The sequence below is a fragment of the Microtus ochrogaster genome, unplaced genomic scaffold (assembly GCF_000317375.1).
Source record: "Microtus ochrogaster isolate Prairie Vole_2 unplaced genomic scaffold, MicOch1.0 UNK70, whole genome shotgun sequence".
Taxonomy (NCBI): Eukaryota; Metazoa; Chordata; class Mammalia; order Rodentia; family Cricetidae; genus Microtus; species Microtus ochrogaster.
The window spans coordinates 940,573-965,640 of record NW_004949168.1 but is presented as its reverse complement, the minus strand read 5'-3'; the positions used below and the strand labels follow the sequence as shown (position 1 = coordinate 965,640).

The 25,068-nt window shown below is 38.1% G+C and overlaps 1 protein-coding gene across 1 annotated transcript in view; it reads right to left on the bottom strand.

The window, feature by feature from the left end:
* Window positions 1-725: 725 nt before the first annotated feature.
* Mael (maelstrom spermatogenic transposon silencer) overlaps window positions 726-25,068 on the bottom strand; it is a 27,704-nt gene continuing 3,361 nt past the window's right edge. Inside the window, exons 4-12 of the mRNA XM_005370091.2 lie at window positions 24,278-24,433; window positions 23,004-23,045; window positions 15,920-16,044; window positions 14,881-14,935; window positions 14,641-14,782; window positions 4,701-4,763; window positions 3,456-3,588; window positions 1,515-1,590; window positions 726-1,029 (exon numbers count right to left, since the gene is read on the bottom strand). Coding sequence (XP_005370148.1) covers window positions 845-1,029; window positions 1,515-1,590; window positions 3,456-3,588; window positions 4,701-4,763; window positions 14,641-14,782; window positions 14,881-14,935; window positions 15,920-16,044; window positions 23,004-23,045; window positions 24,278-24,433 — 977 coding nt within the window. The 3' untranslated portion in view covers window positions 726-844. The remainder of the gene's footprint in view (window positions 1,030-1,514; window positions 1,591-3,455; window positions 3,589-4,700; window positions 4,764-14,640; window positions 14,783-14,880; window positions 14,936-15,919; window positions 16,045-23,003; window positions 23,046-24,277; window positions 24,434-25,068) is intronic.

Genomic DNA, 25,068 nt, shown 5'->3' with positions numbered 1-25,068 from the left:
GACATGGGCCACGAATGTTCCAGAACACCTGTCTTACAACAGCAGTAACTGATGTGTGACTTTAAAGCAGGCACTGGCCTTCGTTACGGCCACTGCAGGAGTCAGAGGAGATCCCTGTTAAGCAGATGCCCAATGACAGTATCAGTTAATGTTTAGTTTTTAAAAGGATATTAATTTTTAGTTCAGTACCCAAAAATTCTTTTTGAAGGGGAAAAATGGCTTGAATTACATTAATAATATGGTTTGATTTTTTATTTGCTCTGGGACTCGGAGTAAATGCCAGTTCTCTCATCTTTCGTTCTATACTTTCATCCTGTAACTGGTTTCTTTTGCCAAAGACAAATTATGTCAAAGACTATTTAAAATAACAAATCATTATTTGTGTTAAAGGCTAATTTTCTTAGTTATGTGCAATGCAAATAGCCTTTGGTCTCTAAGGTTAACATTTTATAATGGGAAGAATTAAATTAATATTATCTTAGAGTGTTTTGTAACGGATAACTTAATACCTTTACTTCAGGGGAAAGAAGTGTATAACATTTTCAAATACTCTGAAATTGCCAGTTTTGTTCTGGAATTCAGAACCTTAGGGACACACCCATCATACCACAAGTATTAAGTCTTAGAAGAAAATAAAGGAAACACAGACACACAGACAAGCAAGAATGCCAAAAGTCTTCTCCAACCACAATTGTTTTTAATCTATGAAATAGTTTCCTTACAAATTAAGTCATTTTTAGAGGAGTGACATTTACTATTGATGTGATCTGTTTGTTTAATATGACTGTAGTCAGAAAGGAAGTTAGGCTTGTTATTTTTCCAGAAATTGCAAAAAGTACCATCATTAAGAAAAGGAAGAGAAAGATTTGTACCCATCTTTTTGGGACATGTAAGTAGAGAGTGAAGTTTCACAGTTGGAGAATCTGTGGATGTTGGAGGAGCTGGAGATGCTCCCTAGCAGGCGGGTGATCCCTCTTCCTCGAACACTGCTGTTGGGGCCAGAAATTTTCACCCCAGATGGGTAACAACCTAGAGTGTTGCAAAGATAATTAAACAAACACAGGAACTTTACGTTTGATCTAAAGAGGCATTTCAGGTCACTTCACCCCACAGTAGGACTCTCAGTAAGGTATAATTTAAAAAATCATGAGTAGAAGTCAAGTAGGTCAAGAAAAAGGTTTCCTTTTGTTTTAGGGCAAGAGACCCCAACTGAAGTTCTTTAGGTATCAAATGAAATTCTATGTAACTAGCTTTTGGAATTTCTCATCTCCTAAAACACATCACGTATCTATGACATCAAAACTATGAAACTGTAGTTGCTGTAAGAAAAACAGGGTTTCACAGAAATGTCCTGCACAAAAGTCTGAGGAATATTACATTCCACTAGGGACAAAAAACAAATTCATATCATTTTAACAACTAATTCCAAACAAAATACTCCTCATGCCCACCGAGGGACACCCAGGGATCTTTGTATGGTGTTACCCCAATCTTATAAAGCTGAAAGTACTCACCAGTGGATGTGTTTGACCTTTGTTCCTGTTTGTAAGAGTTGAAATGACAGAATCCTGGACTTTTAACTCTTAGCTTCTGTAAAGGAACAGGAAAATGACAGGAAATATGTCTATTATTAATTATTAAATGGCCTACTTTAACTCCACATTAAAAAAGTCAAACTACCATATGTATTTTACCAGTGTTTAGTTTGGTGTTCAGTAAAGGAGGAGACAGGTGACTGCAGAGACCTTAGGGTCACAGGCTTAAGAATTTGCTTGTTTGTTTCTTTACAACACATTAGATCGTGGTATGCTTATTTTGGTAAGAGTGATAACAGGGCTGGCAAAATGGGAAAAGGTGCTTGTTCCAATCTTGGTGACCCGAGTTTGATCCCTGGAACCCAAATGGTAGGAGATAAACAATTCCTGTAAGTTCTCTGACAACCACGAGTACATTATGTCACATGTAGACAGACACACACAGACACACAGAATGCAAAAGATGACTCAGAATAGAGGGAGCCCTAAAGAGTCAAAAAACTAGAATCACTGCAGCTGTGTCTTTAGTTAGTGAAAGAACAGATCTATACATAAGTTTTAGATAGGAACAGAGAATATTTACTAATATCAGAGAAAAAGCAGAGACTAGCGTATAAGCAGATAGCTGAAGTGGTAGGAGTGTGTAAAAATCTGTGATTGATTCTGCTTTTCTGGAGAAGCAGCAGCATCAGTATTGGCTACAGCAAAGGTGGGAGAAAAGGAGAAATAAATTGAAAAGATAATACATGAGAAATTAATTAGATGAGAGAAATGATGACTGCAGACAAGACAATGAATTGATGAAGCTGATCATAAAAGGTATTTAGTTAAGATTAGTTATTATGGCATGTGTGTGTGCGTGTGTTTGTGTTGACTAAACTCGGGGACTTGTATATATCAGGCAAGTACAGCCCTCCATTATTTAAGTTTAAGACCAAATAGTCTCACCTGCCTATGCTGTCCTCAAACTTGCTATGCAGCCCAAGCTGACCCTGAACTTGTGAAATTCTTTCTCTAGCCTCTAGAAAGGCTGGGATTAGAGCTATTTCCTTCCATACCTGGCAGCATTGTAGTTTCATTCTAGATTCATTTCAATTCACGAATATAAGGAGTGGAAGTGAAGAGTTACATTTAATTAGGATTAGTCTGTCAACCAAGTATGATGAAGACAAGAGGATTAATGGAGTTTAGATAAAGTAGTAGAAAAGACAGACTAAAATTCCTAGGTTGGAATGGAAGGCAGTAAAGGTGGGGATGGAAGTGGTAAAAAGAAAATATGAACAAGAGGCCACAACTTTATACACACTACAGTGCAGTAGCTCCTATAAAGGAGTATGAGACAGCAGAGCTGTAAGTGAATTACAGGTCACAGCAGAGGTCAAAGAATTGCTGGTACTGAGTTGCTAGAGGAAGATGGTTGGAGTCAGAAGAGGCTACCTGAAGTTTAGACTGGAAGCAACAGCACTGGATGGGATACAATCACAGGAGTGGGGACTTCGTGCTATGGGGCAGGGGAGGAGAATAAGTAAAGAAACAGAGAACTGGGTGCTAGAAGGATTACGTAGTGGGAAAAGTGAAAATAAAAATATTAGAAAACTAGTCCCTTGGTTAAGTACCACTCTAATGAGGAGCCCCAACTAAAGTGCTCACTGGTCCCCCAGTCAGGTTGCCAGGTACTGTAGCACAGACAGCATGAGCTTCGAAACTTAGGAATTTTAGGAAGAAGGTCTGAAGAAGTCTAGAAGCTAAAAACAATCAAAGACACTATCTTCAAATGACAGAGGAAAATAGATCTTCACTTGAAAATGCCAACAGAGAAACTGTGCTTAGAATCAAACTAGAAATAAGAAAAACAAACAGATTTTTCCTCAAAGAGGTTACGTATATCCAAGAGTCTGCTAACAACAGAGGTTTCCTTACCTGGTAACGCCCCGCATCCAGTACGACCATTTTGGGCGTCACACTGTTGCTGGCCTCATAGTCTTGGAGTGGCACATGAGCTCCAGTGAGCTGGATTCCAAACAGAGTGGCGAGAGAATTACTGATGCAGTACCTTTAAAAAGAAGACGGATCTCACTAGAGCAACTCCATCCACTTCACACTAAAAGTATTCAGTTAAGTTCCTGAACAAAGGAAACATCTCAGAGGTATTATTCAAACTTTGAGGAAAATCAAAAGATTCAGAGATGGGAACAGACAGCATTCAAACCATGAACGTTATTACTGGGACACAATCTCATGATCAGCAGATAAATTTTCAAGTTTGCTACAAGGGACGGAAGTGAGGGTAAGGATCAGTAGGATTTTCCAATGTTTAAGGAAAGAAGGCAGAAGCAGAAATTAAGCCACAGCCATGAACAGTGACTCCTCAAAACTAAGTAGCATTTGCACGGAAAGGTGCTAGCAGAGCGCTCAGAGACTTGGCGCTTGATTTAGTTGGCTTCAGCTGCCAACTTGACACAGCCTGGAGTCAACCTGAGAAGAAAACCTAGGTTGAGGAATTGTCTAGTTCAGACAGGTCTGTGGGCACTGTCTTTGTTGTTAACCAACCCAGAGGGCCAGGCTACCACTGTCAGCACCAATCCTAGGCTGCATAAGAAACCCAGTTAAACATGAGCCCAGGGTGAGCCAGCAAGTAGCATTCCTCCATGGTTCCTGTTTCCTGCTTGAGTTCTTGCCCTGACATCCCTCAATGATGGGTGCTGTGACCTAGAAGGGTAAGTCAAATAAATCCTTTCCCCCCTTAAGTTGTTTCTGGTCATGGTGCTTGTCACACCAACAGAAAGCAAACTAGAACAGGGCTGTAGGTGCTTCCATTACAAAACAAGAAGAACTGGTTTACAGTTTTAGGGCACCATTCAAGTAAGTGACATTCTTAATGCTAGCAGAAAATTGTCTCTCTTTAAGAGGCCCAAGAAGGAAAAACTTCAGCAAATGCTTCTGAAGATTCCCACAAATTGTTTGGTAAGTAGTGAAACAGAACAGTAAAAAGTAACAAAGAAAAATCTCCATATTTATTTTCATTGGGCTTTAGTAAGAAAGGTGAGCAGACAGACATTCACCCCACCCCCCACCCCCAGCTGAGGAGCTAGAGCAAGCACAACTGGCAAAGGACTCCCTGCAGAGCACAGCAAAGCATCGAGGGGGACTCCTCCTCAAACTTACGCGATTTTCTTGCAAACAGCTAAAGCACAGAAGAGAATATCATTTTCTTCATGCCACTTGCACCTGTACAAGAAAAAGGAGTTTAATGTACTAACAAATGGTTGAGGTGGAGCTTATGATAAGTGTCTGGCCACCCCCAGTATGAGGAAAAACACAGCACTAACTGAAGTAGCTAAACTAAATTAACTGCATTAGGGATTTTTGAATGCCAGATTTCCAATTCAACTAGCTGAGATTATTTAATAAAAACTGATACCATTATTCAAAATTTCTTACACTTTTTACTCTTATTTATTGTGTATTTGTGTGTGTGCTTAAGTGGCAGTATGAGGAAAACTTGCAGGGTTGGCTCTTTTCTTTGCCATGTGGGTTTCCAGGATCAAACGCTGATGGGCAAGCATCTTTACTCACTCAGTGATCTTGCTGGCCCCCAAAGATTAATTTAATATAGATTTTAAAATAGAGTTGTAGGTAAAAATTTCTCCAGTGAAAATTCTTAATATGCAAACCACACATAACCATACAATTAAATTTTAAAGTGAGGTAACTGCACTTAAAGTGCAGTAGTAACTCATGTTAACATATACTCAGTCACTAAGCATGAACTGCACACATTTTGCTAGGCACGAAGGACACATTACTGAATGAAATCATCTCACAACACTTACTTTCTAGTGGGGAAGGTGGACTGAAAACACATACAGGCATGCTTAATGAAAAACTTTAAACAGCAGTGACAACACTGTGAAGCAGAAGCCAACAGTTCAGCAAGGCACCACTGAGAATGTGGTGTTTGGAGACAAGAGAAAAAGTTGAAAAGGAAATGACCAAAGTTAATGATTCAACCCAGAGTTACAAACACAGGAACACACTTTCATGAGAGTCAATATAAACATGCTTTCCCACTAAGTAACATCTACTAAGATCCAGACAGCACTGCTATCAATAAAGCTTACCAAGAATCTTCATTTAAAACCACAAAAATGCTATTCAGTAACTATAAAAAGTTATTTGTGCCAAGTGACAGTTAACTGATCTAACATCAATCTAAAACTCCCCCTGTATTTTCAAAGATAATATGAATATATGATTCATAAAGCTCGAAATTGAGGACTGAAGAACTAAACTACGTTTGTAGATAACCACATGGAAGTAACAAGTTTAGTTTTGGTTATTAGTTTTGTTCCTTGTCTAGAATTCAAGTCAAGAGGACCTACCCAGATACATGCTTTCCACTACAGGTCAGACCTAGAATACACACAGAGTGTAAGAAATGCTTCAGTGGTTAAGAGTGCAAATTGCACTTCCAGAGAACACGCTCTAGTGCCTGTTTTTTTATACAAAATTTGCTCGTTTTTTTTTAAGTATAAAAAGCTCATTTAATTGGACAAAGAAAGAACTCTAAAGTGGTATCACAGTATCACCTCACTTCTTAATACTACTATTGCCAAGGTTTTAGTTCAGATGGTGAGTTAAATACATACGTATTTTTATTTCTTGTCCCCAAAGTCTTTTGAAAAAAATCACAGTCAAATAACTAGAGTACACAAGGAGAAAATACAAACAGGCTTCTCTATAGAAGATACTTTAATAAAATTGTAGAAAGAAATGAAGAACAGTGACTTAAGAAGTCACTACCTTTGTGCTGGACTCAGACATGGGTGGAAGCATTTACCACATACACTTGACGACCTGAGCTCAATCCCTGGATCCCACTGTCCTCTCATCTCTATACACAGGCACATCCGTACCCACACCTGATGTGGGAGTGTCATATATCAATCTGTTGATTTCATTGGTTAAGCAATAAAGAAACTGCTTGGCCCTGATAGGTTAAAACATAGGTGGGAGGCGTAAACAGAACAGAAGGCTGGGAGAAAGAAGCTGAGTCAGTGAGTCGCCATGATTCTCCCACTCTAGGCAGACGCAGGTTAAGATCATTCCTGGTAAGCCAGCTCGTGGGCTACACAGATTAATAGAAATGGGCTAGTCCAGGTGCAAGAGTTAGCCAAGAAAAGGCTAGATATAATGGGCCAAGCGGTGTTTAAAAGAATACAGTTTCCGTGTAATTATTTCGGGGCATAAGCTAGAGCTAGCCATGTGGGCGGCCGGGTGCCAGGGACGCAGCCCACCGCTCCTATTACAACACACACCATCTATACACATATAAACAGTAAACTGTAGAAGGGCAGATGCAGGTTATGAGGCTGAATTTCTGTTCAAAGAGCTGTCAGTTCTCCAACTCCACATCAGGGAATAAGCTGACTGCTCTTGAATTTAGGATTCTGCTATGCTCTTTTGTCAGTTTTCCCTGCAGCAAAGCCTGATTAGCTGATAGACAAGATGGACCAGGTATTTGGTTTTGAAGCCTCATTTCTAAATATAACATAACCAAGGAGAATCAAACATTTGAAGAAAACCTACAACATAAAAAGGCCACAGAAAGACAATTTACATTCCCAAAGAATGAGATAGACAAGGGAACAAGAAGTTCTAACCCAGGAAGTGAGTAGCTCATGGTGGTCTGTGAAGTTATTGCACTCAGCATGGCTTTCTTCTCACTTTCCAGTCTTCACCATGAGCACTGGCAATGACTATCATTTGTGTCACATAGCAACTGTAGCTGGAGTGCTGACATCTGCACAGCCACAGCCTCTGCTCAAGCTTTATGATAATGGCAAAGCCTATTTCTAAGGGTTCTGCATTAGGTCCTCTTCTTGCTCAGCTTCGGTAATGATCTCATCTACACACAAGTTCATCAGACACTTCACCAGTCTCTCAGAATATTCTAAATGTGATTCTTTCACCCCATCTAACCAATCATACATTGTTATTCTGTTTCAATTCTCTCCCCAGTGCTAGTCCTTAAGCAAGGTCCTACTGCTTTTTACCAGTCTTAAACCTATTCCTCTCTGTCTGTCACCACCCTAGTCCCAAATAATTTATTGCCAGCTCATTTAATAATCATAGGCTCCAAACCTCCTTCCTTATCTCCTTTCAATACATCTGTAAAAAGAACCTCAGAAACCTTTAAGAAACCTAATCTATTTTCTTTCCTAGTTAGTAGAATCCTATTTCTAACAAGGCTCTTCATTTTTTATCTTTCTTCTCCTTCAGTTCTTAGCTTTCATATTATAATTTAAATATTCTCCTGGACCATTCATTTTGTAGTCTCCCCTTCCACACACTTCTTGATTGACTTTTAAAAGCACTTATTATAAGTTACTTTTTTTTTTTTTTTTTTGGATTTCTGAGACAGGGTTTCTCTGTAGCTTTCGGTTCCTGTCCTGGAACTAGCTCTTGTAGACCAGGCTGGCCTCGAACTCACAGAGATCCGCCTGCCTCTGCCTCCCGAGTGCTGGGATTAAAGGCGTGCGCCACCACCACCTGGCTCACTTATTATAAGTTAAAATGTCAATTTTCTTAATTAGTTGTTGCATGTATCTTCCCTATGTTAGCTGCATAAAGGCAGGGGAACATTATTTTGCTATTTGACTTCAGTATTAAGTGCCTGCAGGGCATAGGAAAATACGTGCAATAAGTTTTGTTTTTGTTTTGGCAGGGTCCTGGCTGGCCTGGTACTACCTATGCAGATCAGGATAGCCTTGTACTTGTAATAATCCTCCTGTCTCTGACTCTGAGTGTTGGGATTAGAGATGTGTACTACTATATCTGGGTCACAATTTCTAATTAGATTCTATAGTTTCTTAAACTCAAATTCCCTTACATTCTCACTATATATTAAGTGCTCAGTGGAAGGCAGAGGGCATTTGGTCCAAATACTTTACTATGCTGGCTGGAGCACCATGTCCATCAGTCTCTCTCTGAACCAGCTCTGTGGCACAGGCCTCAAAAAATGCCTGACAATAAAGCTATCCTAGTCTTGCTGCACTTGTATTTACTGAACTTAATACTATATTTCTTCTGTTTAAAATCCATATTATACAAATATATTCTATAGTTGCCATTGAAGTGTATGGAAACAATTACATTGTGTGTGTGTGTGTGTGTGTGTGTGTGTGTGTGTTGCTACATTTTATTGATCTATTTTAGTAAGGTAAAGAAAAGGCCAAAACAGAAATGTGCACCAAAGGTCAGTTATTTGGAAGAAAATTCCAGACAACACTGGGGATCTTTTGAAAACAAAGTGCTACTTTAACAACATTGCCAATGGCACAGGGGATAATACTAAGTATAAATACAGGCACCACATACTTCTGAACATAAAGTTTTAGAAATTCTTTGGTCAGTAACCAAAGTAATTGTATTGAGTCTAAATATCCTAACACATCCCTCACACACTTCACAGATCAACAATAATGATGACAACAAAAAGTAGACAAGATTTTACGAAGGACAGAATATTAAAAACTCGCGAATAAACAGAAAGCTTTATATTTCAAATGGAGAAAATTTTCAGTCTCTCACTCTAAGTCTTCATGTCAACTGTGGAATTTAGAAAACTGTAGGAATGGGGCTGGAGAGACGGCTCAGAGGTTAAGAGCACTGCCTGCTCTTCCAAAGGTCCTGAGTTCAATTCCCAGCAACCACATGGTGGCTCACAACCATCTGTAATGAGGTCTGGTGCATACATAATAAATAAATAAATCTTTAAAAAAAACTGTAGGAATGAAAGAAAAAGGAAACAAGAGTGTCTAAGACTAAACGTAAATCATCCCCACTCCATATAAAAACTTGGAGAGCAAAGCGCTTGTCTATAAGAAAGCAACTTTATGTTGGGGAAGATTAGAAGTAGAAGAGCTCTTTAGATACCAGATCGGTGATTCTCAACCTCCCAATGCTGCAACCCTTTAATACAGTTCTTCATGTTGTGGAGACTCCAACCATAAAATTATTTTAATTGCTGTTTATCTTAGTTAGAGTTTCTATTGCTGCAACTAAATACTATGGCCAAAAGTCAAGTTGGGAAGGAAAGAGTTTATCTGGCTTATAAGTCAGCCCTGCTGTTCATCACTGAAGGAAGTCAGGATGGGAACTCAAACTGGGCAGGATCCCACAGGCAGTTGATGAAGAGACTGGAGGAGAACTGCTTACTGGCTTGCTTCCCACGGCTTGCTCAGCCCACCTTCTTATAGAACTGGGACCACCAGCCAAGGGATGGCACCACCCACCATGGGCTAGGTTCCTCCCAGACAGCACTAAATGAGAAAATGCCTTACAGCCGGATCTCAAGGAGATGCTTCCTCAGTTGATGACTCAAGTTTGGTCAAATTGACACACAAAAATCACCCACTATGCTACTTCATAACTGTAATTATTGCTACTGCCATGAACTGTAACGTAAATATCTGCTGTGCATGATATCTGGTATGTGAAAGAGACGGTCAACCCCCAAAGAGATCTCAACCACAGGCTGAGAACTGCTGCACTGGATAATGGTGAGGAGGAGCCAACGAAATAAAGTTAGGATCCCATTGGACCAAACAAAAACAGAAAATCAGTCACCTTCCTTCCACCCAAGTCACTAGCTTTTTCGGTTGCTGCACTGACAGAAGAGGGAGCTCTTGAACTGAACTCACACGTAAGTCAAAAACTGCTGTCCAAGAGACAAGGGAAACAGAGGCCTCATTCACAGAAAGCTATTGGAACATAAACTAAGAAAGCACCTGTGACTTCCAAAAAAAATCTTAGGGAATTCTAACATAACATTCCACATGGAATTAAATGTTCTCACACAAGTGTGTAAGAAAATGGAAACATAGTTGGGATAAGAAAAATTCAGAACTAAACAATTTTTAAAATGAGAAAGAGTTGACTAGACTCAGAAATCAAAAACAGTTAAGAATCTAAATAGATTATGAACTGCCCAAAGAAATACAGATTCGTTCTGAAAAAGAAACTAAAAAAGCCAAAAAACTGGCAAATAATTCAAGAGTAAAAAGAGAAAATAAAGTGTAAGATAAGATAGCAGCATATATCATAGATTTCTTTAACAAAATTTAGAGTGGAAGAAAAATTATAACCTGTGAAAAAGCTCTAGAAACAGAAGTCAATTTCTGCATACTGAAATGGTTTACCAGACACCACAGAAGTGACCCTTAAACAACAAACTGAGAGGAGCTACCAACATAAAGGATGGCAAAGTAGTAAAATCTCTAGGCTAAAAAAACTACATTGCTAAAGCTAGGCAAATTACAAGCTTTGTAAAAGGATTACACAACATGATGGAGTTGAATTCTCCAGAAATTCACAAACACAAAGTGACTGTGAAAATTTAACAATGCAAAATCCAAAAAACAAAACAGGAAATACCTTTTAAGTCTCCCTTCAACCTATTATACACCAAGATTCACCAAACTTCTTAATGTACAGACATGAAATAAAAGACTAACCAGCTTCACAGAGTGTATAAGGAGGTATGAAAATACAGTAAAACTCTACTCTCAATAGTCAAGATATCAAGAGGACAAAGAATTAACTGGAAGTCTGCAGACATGGCAAGGTCTCTACTCTCAACACTCACAAGTGTGAGGCAGAATGAGCTCAAGGTGCAGATTGTTCCTGCTTAGTGTTATTGGGAGGTGACAGAAATTTATGTAAGAAACAGGTATAGGGTGTGGTGGTGCACATCTTTTATTCCAGCACTCAGGAGGCAGAGGCAGGCAGATCTCTTAAGTTTGAGGCCAGTCTGATTGACATAGTAGGTTCCAGAACAGTCTGGTTTATACAGTGAGACCTTATCTTAAAAAGGAGTGGGTGGGAGTGGGAGCCCCTCATGTAGTTGAGGCTAGTGTGTGTCCATGAAGACAACTGCAAAATACCAGTCCCCTCCCTCCTCTTTATTACCTTCCCAGAGGTGAGGCAGTTTGCTTTACCACATACACTCCCCACTGCAAGGCACTGTCTGAACACAGCCACAGGCTCCAAAATCAAAATCATCCCTTTCTCTTTATAGGCTGATTATCTTGGGCATTGACTATAGCAACAGAAAACCAACTAGCTAACAATCAGTGTAGATCTGGACAGAGTCAAATCCTATAATGCAAAACAAAGGGTACAGAAATTCTCATGTGCTCACAGGACAGGTCATAAAATTTGTTATATATTAAGTTTTCAAAAATACCCTATACATAAATAACTTCTATGTAGTTTTTGATAAAGCAATCAACACTGTTTGGTCTTAATGCACATCTATATTCACTAAAAGAAACATCCATAATTCACTAAATCCAGGAAGGCCTTTCCATCTGCTCATTTAAAAGCATTTTAATTTGTCAGAGAATTAATTAAATAGTACTTGTTCAAAAATGACATTTCATAATCTACAGAATATAACAAAACAATAAAACTTTAGAAACATTTTTTTGAGGCTACCTTCCTTACAGACATCTAAAAACATTTAAAAATCTATTTTACCATGTGTAGTTTTCCCCAAAAAAATGAATCACCAAATTTACTCCATTAGAATTATGAAGCAACCAGTTTTCATAGAACAAAGTTTCCTAAGGAACCTCCCCTCAACAATACACCAATAATAAATCTACAAACCTGTATGAAAAACAAAAATATCACAAAGACAGTGTTCATCTGAACAACAGAAAAAGAACCTTTGTCCTTGGACACAACTCAACATAAAGATTCAGTTCTCTCCAAGCTAATTTTTAAGCTCTTACAGGGTTTCAATGAAGTGAGTGACACTTTTGAGTATACACTGCTGAACAATGCTAGTGCTTTATACATCCAAAGGCTAATTACCAACAAAGTGGAGGGGAGCCAACACGGAATATAAACAAGTAAACAGAGTGAACTAACTCAAGTCACTTTTGAGAAAATGACTGTGACTATCCTCAGATTACAGTCAACTAGAAAGGAGTCCTCAACTGTCAAGGTTTCACCAACACTGAAACTTCATTTAGTGCATCCCAAAACTCAAACAGTGAGACACAGACTGAACAGGTTCTCACTCAGCACCCTCTGCCTTTGAAAGGAAAAAGGCCTAATTGGAGAAACTGCTAATCCAAGGGTGGAGTAGAGCAATAGAAAATGAACCTAGAATGTACCAGAAAGCAAAGAGCACTTAATTCATTGAATAAAGTTAGAATTTATAGAAATTGTGTAGGAGAAAATCACTTTATTATAGACTTCTAACTAATAAATACTGAAGGAATAATTAAGGAAATTCACTATCTTAACAAGCTTAGAAGCTACTCCAACCAAATCATCACTGCACGCCAGAACTTGCATTTGACATTTAAGGAATTACATTTCTCTGCAAAAATACATTACTTTTTTGGAGACTGAACCCAGGGCCTTATGTTATTTAGGTAGCACCCTCTAGCGCTGAGCACATGTCAACCCATTATGAGGGAGGTGCACAACTGTAACTGTTCAAAGGTGACTCTAACAGACAAGAGACCAAGTTCTCAATATCAGGCATGGGACAAACTGACATAATATGCTTCCAAGTGTGACATACGAGAAGACGTAGTATTTTTTTATTTTTGGTATTCCTCCTAAAATGTGTAACCTTAGCCTAGTCAACAGGAAATAAAAACCAACTCAAACTGAGAAACATTTTATAAATTAATTGGACTTTACTCTTTAAAGAATAAAGATTGCAAGAGACTATGGACCCCAGGAGTGGTGGCACACGCCTGTAATACCAGCACTTGGGAGCCTGAAGCAGAAGGGTCATGAGTTCCAAAGGTCCTGAGTTCAATTCCCGGCAACCACATGGTGGCTCACAACCATCTGTAATGGGGTCTGGTGCCCTCTTCTGGCCTGCAGGCATATGCACAGGCAGAATATTGTATACATAATAAATAAACAAACAAATAAATAAATATTAAAAAAAAAGAAGGGTCATGAGTTTCAGGTAAGTCCAAGCAACAACACTGATGCATATGCATGACCAACAAAATGTGATCCAGGACTGGACTGTAGATACTGTTTGATCTAGAAAAAGCATCAGGAAAGAACTGGCAGCCTATGAACTTCAGTTTAGATAACAGTTCTGTGTGCTAATGGCAATATTCTTACTTTGGTATTGCTACCTAGACACAAAGAAGAAAGGTACTTCAATTTACTCTCAAGTGGTTTAGAATTAGTGTGTATGTATTTAGAAACAAATTATGAAAATGTGTTAATATGTTAATAATTAAGGAAGCCAAGAGAGTATTATGCTTATTTTATTAATCTCTTAATTTTTCAGTAAATCTAGGATTATTTCAAAATGAACAGTTTTGCCAATTTAATTCACTTACATACCACTTTGTATAAATTATATACATACGAAAGCAATTTAATAAAAAGTCTAAATAAAATCAAAACATTCCTTTACCAGCAGAGAAATTCTAACTGGTAAAGAACAGTCAGTTTATGTGGCAAGGTTTTTTTTTTTTTTTTTTTTTGCTTTTAGTATAAAGAAGCAATGATTCTATCAATTACTGTATGCTAAAAATACAATATTAAAAACAGTATCTAAAAATAAGTTTCCCCAGGCTGGAGCTGGCTCAGTGATGAAGAACACTGCAGAGGTCCTGGGTTTGGTTCCTGGCAACAGAGGATCTGAAACCGTCATCTGAACTCCAGGATCACCTGGAGTGGTGTGCACAAAGGTAAACACTCATACATGGGAAACTATTTTTTACCAGGCAGTGGTGGAGCATGCCTTTAATTCTAGCACTCAGAAACAGAGGCAGGCAGATCTCTGTGAGTTTGAGGCCAGTCTGGTCTACAAGAGTTATTTACAGGACACGCTCCAAAGCTACAGAGAAACCTTGTCTTGAAAACCACAAAACAAAACTATTTTTCTAAGTTTACAAGGTTTAATTGAAAAGTGATCACAAAAGGCAAAACAAAACAACCCAAAAGTCACAAACCCAAAACCTAGTCCAAGCCTACTTTCTCAGAATGTAGTTTAAAAAAACAAACAAAACAAAACAAAAAATCAAGCGAATTACAAAATCATTATCAATACCTTGTGTTGCTAGAATAGTCCCACATGGCCACATCTAGGAGGCTTCTAACCCAGGTCTTAGAGGGTTCCTTGAGGAATTTTTGTTGGTAGATTCCCACTACAAGGTCCTCTACAGTGAGAAGTTCTAGTTCTTGTCTGATTTCTTCCATTAGTAAACAGAAAAACATAATTAGTGAATTTGGGCACACAGAAAAACCAAAGTATAGACTATGCTTCCTGCACGATTGAGGTTCTACTCACCTGATGCCCGCTCCAGCCGCTTCAAACACCAGTTGACTCTGGCTCTATCATCAGACTGCAGAAGGAAAATCATTACTTTTATTTTCTCCTTTTTAGAATTATTTTCATTAACACTGTCCTTTCAAAATTGGGTGTGTGTAGAAAAGACAGACACTAATTGAAAATCATATAAAAATAGCATACATTAGAAAAAGTACTGCTATAATTAACTGGCTATACATACATATATATGTGTATGTATACACACACAAATATATATATATTTTAATACAGTTAATGAAAAGCAAGTGACACTTAGGGTGGACCAATGATGAAGTCAATGTTCAGAACATGTGATCTGTTCATGGTAGTATTTATAATATGCAGTAAGTTTAGGACCCAATTCTTCACTATTATTCTGGAAAATTTAGATAAAATTGTCTTTTCTAAACATCACAAAACAAGGGTTAAGGGAATGAGTATCCATCTGTTAGGCTAAAAAGATACTGTAGGTATTTCAGGAGGAATTAAAAAAATACTATACTCAGCTTTTGTTGCCTCCAAAATTAGTGGTTTGAAGGCCATACTAATTACACACAAATAAATTCAGAATGAGCATGTTTTAAAACATGTAACTAACACAAAAACTGTAAATGAAGACTGTAATTTGTTTCCCAGCCATCCAGACCAGAATAATCACACTGAAACTATATTAATTACAACACTGTTTGGCCAACAGTTTAGGTGTGTGTATTCCTAGCTAACTCTTACATCTTAAATTAACCCATTTCTATTAATCTGTAATTGCCAGGAGGCTGCAGCTTACTGGCATCTTTCTCTACATGGTGCCTGTTGACTCACCTTCTTTCTTCCTGCATTTAGTTTAGTTTTCCCACCTACCTATACTCTGCCCTGCCATAGGCCAAAGCAGCTTCTTTATTAACCAAAGGCCAGGAAACAAAAGCACAGTCTGTTTACACAAAACTGAAATTTTTTTAGTGCCTTTTCAATTCTTCTGGTGTCTAAATGGGCATCTTAAAAACATCTTATTGGATATTACCTTGCAGTAAATAGGTGGCCAATTCCCTGGGTTTGGATGAATAAATTTATAAAGGTTTTGTAACACAGTTGCTTGGTCATGCCCGAATTCAAAGTTTGAAATAGGAATCTTGTGACTAGAATCACCTGAGGGAAATAAAGAGGTAGAAGTTCAGCTACTGAGCAAGCCAAGTATTATCAGGGTGGGAACAGGAATTCAGGAGGAGAGCAGTGGGTAGTTTACCCATGAGTGTTTCTATCAAGCCTGGTTCTTATTAGGTACTTTACATACTTGAACCAAGAATCTTATGGAGGTGGGAAACACATACATAAATTAAGAGGAGACTACAGAGACTCCCAAAAATAGTTAATGAACAGTGAAGTCATTATTGAACCCAAGTTTCTTAATGACCAAGTTTATAGTGTTTGCATTGTTCCCATGGTGCCTTTCAAAAATGTTTTGTTAAATAAGGCTGGAGGGCTTCATAGTAGTACTGATTTTTCTCTTTTTCGTGTGCGTGCTTGTGTGTTTGTGTTTGCCTGCCTGCCTGCCTGAATGGGGTGTGTGTGAATAAGGAGGCCTGAGAGTGTTATCAGGAATCATCCTTGATCTCTTCGACCTTATTCACTGTGGCAGGGTCATTCAATCAAACTCAGTGCTTGATAATATGACTAGTCTCTGGGGATCTGCTGTCTCTGCCTAAGGCTGGAATTACAGGCACAAGGCATTTAGGTAGGTTCTGGGTGTCTAAGCTCTTGGCCCCACACTTGTGCAGCAATCACTTTATAACCAGTGATCAAATTGCTCTAGCCCATTTTTATTTAAAAAAAATATTTACATTGTGAGTGTGTGTGTGTGTGTAAGCATGTGGAGTCCAGAGAGCAACCTACAGGAGTTAATTCCTTACCATGTGGGTTCCAGGATTATACTCAAGTATTCAGGGTTAGCAACAAATACCTGAACAGTTATTATTGCTGGTCAATGACTGCTTTTAAAAAAGGAATATGGGCTGAAGAGATATGATTAGAAGCACTGGTTGCTTTTCCAGAGGATCCAGGCTCTAATCTCATCTACACAGTGGCTAACAACCATTTGTAACTCCAGTTCCAGAGGACCCAGTTCCCTACATATGGCCTCAATGGATACCCATACACATTAAAAATAACAATAATTTTTTAAAAGACAAGATAATGAAGAACCCCACACCTCCAAGAAAAAAAAGGCCAAGTAAATTCAGATGAGCCCTCCCACAAAATAATACAGGTATCCTTAAAGATATGAGCAGTACAAACGTACCGCAGTTAAAACTTACTGATAAAGGAGTAGGGAGTTGGGAAACTGTAAGGCTAGTTTTAGGTCATTGTCAGTTCTAGAAACTGCTAATGGTTTAGCAAAGTGCTTTCAGAATCTATGATCACAATTCCTAAGCCCACTATAAGTGCCTCAAAAAGCAAGTAATTCCTTTCTGATAAAGTTACTCTGAAATTCCTTCTTTTCACACACTGTGTAAAAGCAGGTAAACAGAGGCAAGAAGGAGAACCAAAATGAAGCTCATAGAAAGTGTCTTTGGTGTAGAAGTTACTAGGCACTGATTTTAAACGAAAAAAACTGTTTGAACAAAATTCCTATCAAATTATTCAAATTTGATAGATAAATATAAAATTGCAAATCTATAAAGAAAGGTGAAGTTCAGCTTTGCACAACTACAGAGGAAAAGCTCAGCAAGTGGAATGTCTACTTCAAAGTACTACAGAGCAATTGAATGGGGAATTAGGAGCCTGGGATCTTGGAAGGGAATAAACACTGGTGAGTTGAGGAAGGAAAGATTTAAAGACTCAGACACCAGACAGAACTTTTAGCAGATTCAATAAAAATTTAAGGTATTTTCTCCCACTAATACATAAATAAAATGTTAAACATGGTGGTGCATATCTACAGTCATAGCACTTGGGAGGCTGGGGCAGAAGACCAGAAACTCGAGGTTATCTCTACATAGAGTCTGAGGCCATACTCAGTTACAAGAGACCCTATATAAAAATATTAATAAAATCTATTATTTTCTGATTTCCACTGCTTATGCTACAAATTCTATGTAAAATTCTTCGGTGGTAATCTGTCTACTCTCTCTGTTTTCATTAAAAAGATGGATTGGTTCTTGTAAAATCTGATGCATAATTTAAATTACCTCAATTCCTGTTCATGCACTAAGGTAATCTTAGATGCCCCCTCACTCTAGTTTTCTGCCAGACACAACATAAACATTTTGGGATAATATAATACTCACTCACACACAGTGCACAGGATGGGTATATCTGGCAAACATGATAACCAAGAGACTATGAAAACAGACCAACAAAGATAATTGTAATACAAGTCTGTAAAATAACTAGGCCTCTTCTGTTCAAAGAAACTTATTTTATACTTTCCACACACCCAGAAACCAAATTTAAAAGTAATAAAAATATATCCCCCAATCCATTTTCCCTCATCTTCCATTACAGCAAAATAACCTTGACAACCAAATGAGACAATGTCAACAGCAACATAAAATGCACAGACTCTAAGACAATCACGAGCAAGTCAAACTCAACAATTAAGAGGCGTATGGTTACTATGTTGGGTTTGCTCTAGAGGGCAAAACCAGTTTAATTTTGGTAAATCACCATACAAATAAAACATTGGAGATTTTGAAAGAGCATCCTTATTAAAATATTTAATTGTAATCCATAATCAAGTTGGAAACAGAAGGAAGTTTTTCACTCTGATAAAGTACGTACAGCAAAAAAATAAGGACAGTCAGGAAAGAGAAAACTATAGCAAAGAACCTGTTGGTGAAAACTGGAAACTAGAGATCCTAGCCTTCATACAACACAAAGCCAAGTAAACAACCAGAAGATGCAATTCAAAACACAGCACTAACAAGACAACAAAAAGCTTCATGGTGATGTAGGCACTCAGGAAGCAGAGAAACGAGGACTGCTGCAAATAGGATGATAACCTGTTCTATGTAGGGAATTCTAGGTCAGCCAAGGTGAGACCCCATCTCAAATAAAATAAAATTGGAAAGTAGGGACCTGAAGAAATAAGCAGTTCATGTTCACAGATGGAAAAGCAACATTATGAAGGCTATTTCTTTAAAATGACCTAAATATTTACAGGTGGTCATGAAAAACTGATTCTAAATTGTGGATGAAAAATAGGGGTCAGAAATAGCTATGATATTACAGAACAAGGTCAGGGGAGCTATCTAAAGATTTTCAAACCATTATGCTTAATCAAGAATATGATAGATAAGGCCCCCCTCCCCCAATGCTAGTAGACCAATAACAGAAAACAAGTAGAGGTATGGTCTGACCTAAAAGACACTACATTTTGGGGGAAAGCAGGTTATTCAATAACAATGCCAAGATACTGGTTATCTGCAGGAGAAAACTGTGAAATTGCCACCTCATAGTATACACAAGTCAATTCCAGGTAGAATAAGCATCAGATACAAAAAAAGAAACTTTGCAAATTTTAGAAGAAAATAGGAGACTAAATCTTTAGGTAGTGTATTAAGACACAAAGATTCACAGTTGATAAAAAAAAAATTGGCTGTCTTGCTAAACTAGAACCCAACACTTGTGCTTATTAAAAGGGCTAGAGATGTAGCTCAGTGATAGAGTACTTACTTAGCATCATAAGACCTAGGGCTCAGCACCTAGTACTGAGACTTAAGAGAGACCTCATATAGAGTGAACAATGCAAGGCTAAGGCTGAAAAAAGCCACTTTCACACAATGGAGCAATAAACAGGTATGTAATGTAATAAACACACAATGTAAGAATATCAAGTAGAAAAACGAGTAAAAGATAATGTACTTAAAATATAGGTACATATCTATAAAAACAAAACATATTTAAGTGAATACACACACACACACACACACACACACACACACACAGAGTAAAATTATTCAGAAAAGATAATGACTAACAGAATTCAGAACACTTCTCTTGCAAAGGACCAGGGGGAGAGAGGAGAGACTGCCAGTGGTGCTGGGGACTGTGCTGTTGTCAGCTGACTGGTGAGCACACTGCTGCTCATTAATATTCTACACTATAAGTCAGTGGTACATTCTTTGTATTTAATGCATTTGAAAAGCCAAAGGACCTTTCATATAGAAAGCTGCAAATCAGGATTCAAAGCTTTGCTTCTTTTAAAGCAGAACTTCTCTCAAGAAAAGCCATTAAACAGTGAAATGAACAGAAGTTGAAGTGAGGGAGGAAAGTCAAGACCTCTTAGTCCCAAGCTCACACAGAAGCTGAAGCACCTCTTTGTGAGGAACCTAAGTGGGGAAGGAGCTGTCACTGGACTCCACACTAAAATGTCTTTCAATCCTGAATTCTTTACTGTGAAGCACTTTTACCCACTGAGCCATCTATGATAGCTCTGAGAAATCTATGTGGATGTATTTATCAACACATAAATCTGGCTTGGTATACTATTCTGTGCTCCACGGTCCTCTCCGAATCAGTGCGCTTACATTAGTACAGGCATTTTTAGGTACTATGTCAACACAGCTGTCACTCTAACCATCACTTATTTAATTGGCAGATTTCCCGGGGTTATTTAATTGGCAACTTAAGACATGCTTAAATTGGCAAGCTCCAAACATTTTAAGTTTGTCTGAATAAGAAATACTATCCTGCTTCAATTAGCTAGAATAATAAATTAAGAAACCATTCCCAGCTGTGGATCCAGCATATCAGGAGGGCCTCTGCCTAGCTGAACAAGGACTGCCTAGATTTGATCCTCAGCATGAGAAAAAAGAAACTGTTTCTGGCCATTAGTAAGATATATGAGATAGGCCGGGCGGTGGTGGCACACGCCTTTAATCCCAGCACTTGGGAGGCAGAGGCAGGCAGATCTCTGTGAGTTCGAGACCAGCCTGGTCTACAAGAGCAGTTCCAGGACAGGCTCCAAAACCACAGAGAAACCCCGTCTTGAAAAACAAAAACAAAACAAAACAAAAAATATATATATGTGTATATATATATATGTATATATATACATATATATATATACACATATATATATGAGATAGAAACAGCCTTTAAAAAGGAAAGATGCTTTGTGTTACTTTAATGTGAAAATACTGCAGAAATATGCAAAAGAATATTTAAAGGTTTTATCTGGATTGAGGTGGCAAGGACATGGCAAGCCAGTGACACTCTCAACAATCAGTAACACACAGCAGGAAGGCAATGTGTTCATTCAAATGACAAACCAAAATTAGGTTTTCAAGTACAAACATGAAAATTAAATTAGAAATTACGTTTCATAAAATTTGTGCTTGGGATTTTTGTTTGCTGAGTTTTGAGACAGTCTTGCCCTGTGGCACAGGCTGGCAATGGACTCTCTGTAGCCCATGCTAGCCTCAAACTGTAGGTGTCTTGAGTCTTCCAAGCTCTAGAATTAGAAGCATGAGCTACTGTACCTGGTTTCATTTTTGGATTTTAAAGAAAGATTTATCTTATTTTTATTTATGTCTATGTATGTGTATGCCTGTGAGTGTTGAGTGTAGGCGCCTGTAGAAGCCAGAAGAGGCAAAGGATCCCCTGAATTAGACAGCTGTGAGCTGCCTGATGTAGGTGCTTAAAACTCAACTCCTGTCCTTTAGAAGAGCACAGAGTGCTCCTAAGTGTGAGCCACCTCTCCAGCTCCTCCATTTGCTTTAACTACCATCTACTTAGTAGCACAGTCCCCTTAAATAATGTAACTTGCGATGGAGATCATGAAGTGTTTTCTGTATAAGCTTCTTTTTGTATTTTAAAATATGTAAGGAAGCATAATTAAAAAAAGAGAAAAATCTCTTTACTGTTGTTTCCAGGAAAAATAACAGATCCATACTTTTTTTCTTTTCTTTTTTTTAAACCAAGGCACACAAATTCAATAATAAGAAGGGAAAGTACAAAATATATGCAGTAAAAACAGCATTATAGGGCCAAAGACAGCTCAACAGGTAAAAATATTTGTCTTGTAATCCTGAAGCCTGAGTTCAAATCTTAAAATCCACATTAAAAAAACAAACAAACAAACAAACAAAAAAACACCTGGATGTGGTGGTGGGCATACCTACCTTGAGATGGAGACAGAGGCAACAGCATCTGCCAGAAGCTCATGACCCAGCTAGCCTGCTTCACAGTGGCAGAAACAAGAGGGCTGTGTCTCAACCTGGCTCCCCAGAGCTGTGCTCTGACCTGCACAGGTGCATGATGCACCCACACACAGCTAGCATTATAAAAGTTACAATATGCCTGTTACAGCAGGCCTGACAAACACTTCTGTTTCTAATACTTCTAATGGGCTAGTTGACCACAGTTTCAAGTTAAACGGTACATGCAGGAATTAAATGGCTCCTTAAACAATATACTGAATTAATATTAATTTAACATAAAACATAATTTAATATAAAACATGTTTTTTTTATCAAATGGGAAACTGCTGAAAGCTCTTTCTAGTAAGAATTTAGCTCTAATCTTAGATAAATTTAGTCATAGTCAAGCTTTCTGGTTACAAAACATTTAAAAGCCTGATTTCCTCACACCTAAACTCAGAACTATTCTACTCTGAACTCTATTCTTTTTGAAGAATGAATTCTAAAAAAAATTTTTTAAAATAGTCATTGCTCACAAATGAGTCTAAGTTTAGAGAATCTGAAACTTCCCATGATTTTCCTAAGAGCTTGGCCCCTATACCAACAACTGACCTTGGAACTCCAAGGATACGTAGCAACAGTTTCCTTACTTTCTTAGAATGAAAAGAGTTCATACATATATGTGAGTCAGTAAAGTTTTAAAGTTTGGGCTGGAGATGCAGCTCTATGGCAGAGGGGTTGGCTAGCACGTGTGAGGCCCCAGTTCAGACCCCAGGGGCAGGAGTGCACATGTGTAGGTTTAAGGTTTAAATACCATTCCACCTACCATTCCCCACATCTTACATTTCTATGTTAAATACCATTCCACCTACCATTCCCCACATCTTACATTTCTATGTTAAAAGAAGGAGTTTTAACAAGGCTGCACACCCTCAGTCCCTCTTATCTCAGTTCCTTTATACTTACTTGCAGCCTGGCAATGGAATCGAAATCCTCGTGGAATTTCACCTGCGATACAAAGTGTTTCACTGAGAAGCAGAATTCTGAAAATTTTCTTACCTGTGTTATGGTAATACTTCATGTGATGACCAAGTTTCAATGTGGGTAATCTTTATTATGTTAAAATACCATTATAACTTCATAGTGTCCTTTTATTTTTATGTTCTTTGCTTCTGTCTTGGTTGTTACTGTTTAAATCAAAGGTATGATAACTAAAATAATCTCTATGTATTTTCTAAACTACTTCGCACAGCAAGCTGTTCCTTCCAGGGAAATTATACTAGAGAAAGAAAATTCATGCAAAATGACTTCTAGCTAGGGGTCCATGAAGGTATTTGAGGATGGTAAAGCCTGTTATACTGCAGGCATACATACATTTTTCAGAATGAAGAAAAATCTCAAATTTTTATCTTTTCAGTATTTCATAATCCACACACCAACAAAATGTAAAAGCTATATGACTTGTCCTAAGCAGCAATGTCCACAAGCATAAGATAATCAGCTTTGCTGTCCTCTGAGAAAAAAGGACATCTAAATTAATTTTAAAGCTTTTTGCTATCTTGACACATTTTCCCTTTTGACTTCCAAGATATGGTGGTTCCCTTAACTGCTCTCTGTCCTCTTGGGAACTGAAGGGATCCAGCATCTTTGTAACTATCTGTGTCTCATTTGTTTTTTGAGACAGGGTATCAATGCAGCCTAATCTTCTTGCCTCATCTTTCTTCCTGAATGATTGCTGGGATCACAGGCTTGAAACTCCCCTGGGCTATTCTTTTGTTTTTAGTGGGGGATAGAATAGTGGAAAGGAGATGACTAAGGATGTTTAGAGAGCTAGGCTACCTCCATATTAAAACTATGTTTTAATAGTTTCTACAGACACTTTACAAATGATCTAACTAGCTCAGAAAAAGGTCTTCACAAGGTTACAATGCAGTATCCGCTTCAAACTAAAGACTACTAAAGTGAAGGATGGGATAGTGAAAGAAAAGAACAAGGCATAAAACAGAAGACCCCACGATGTAAGGCCTGGGCAAGTGTTACAGGTGTGCATCTCTGAGACTCTGTCCTCTGAGCTCTGAGTTCAGTCAGCCAGCAGCATCAGCACCTGATCCCTAATAGTCTGACACGTAGGTGTTATGTCTACACACATTTTAAGAACTCCACTGTACTTCAACTTTTAAGAAGACGATTACTAATAAATGAAGCCAGTTTAAAACCATCACACACTTTTAGGACCTTACCTGGATGGATAAAGCTGTGGAAGTATGCTATAATACCTTCCTGGAGGGAGTACTTAACACAGCCAATTTCACAAGGGAGGAAGCGCTGCTCACAGTGAGGTGGTAGTTCACCATGGCTAAAAATGTTCAGAAAATAAAAAACGTCTCCAAGGAGAGCTGAAAACAAAACCCAAGACTGTTAAAACCACTTTTTGTACAGGTATGTGTTCCTGTATTACTTAGTGAATTATAAAAGAAAACTCAATAATACCAAGTAAAAAATTTATAGTCATCAAGAATTTAAGTAGTAACCATCTTTTCTATAAAGCAACAAAATGATTCAGTCTTGCCTCTACATAACTCAGCTATAGAGCAACACTGAATTTCAGCAATGGCATAGTAAAAGTTGTGGCATATATGCAACAATTAGAAAGGTTTGGGAAATAAAGTCCAGCAGAACAAGTGAAGTAAAATTAGCTATGGATGATTTAGTTCTCTGCTTTTGTACTCTGCTAACATACAGAAGACCACCTATAATACGAGAGAACTATGAGGGGCCAGTACTGTCCATTGAAGACCAGTGTTAAAAGCTTGTGTTAAACAAAGGCAGAACATGGCAAAAACAGCCAGAAGAAACAGCAAAGGCTCTTTACTTGATGGAGGAAGGTCATTGGTTAATTAAATAAAGAAGCTGCTTGCCCTGATAGGTTAAAACATAAGGTGGGAGGAGTAAACAGAGCAGAATACTGGGAGGAAGAGGAAGTGATGTCAGACTCGACAGCTCTCCTCTCGGGGGCAGACGCCTCAGAGAG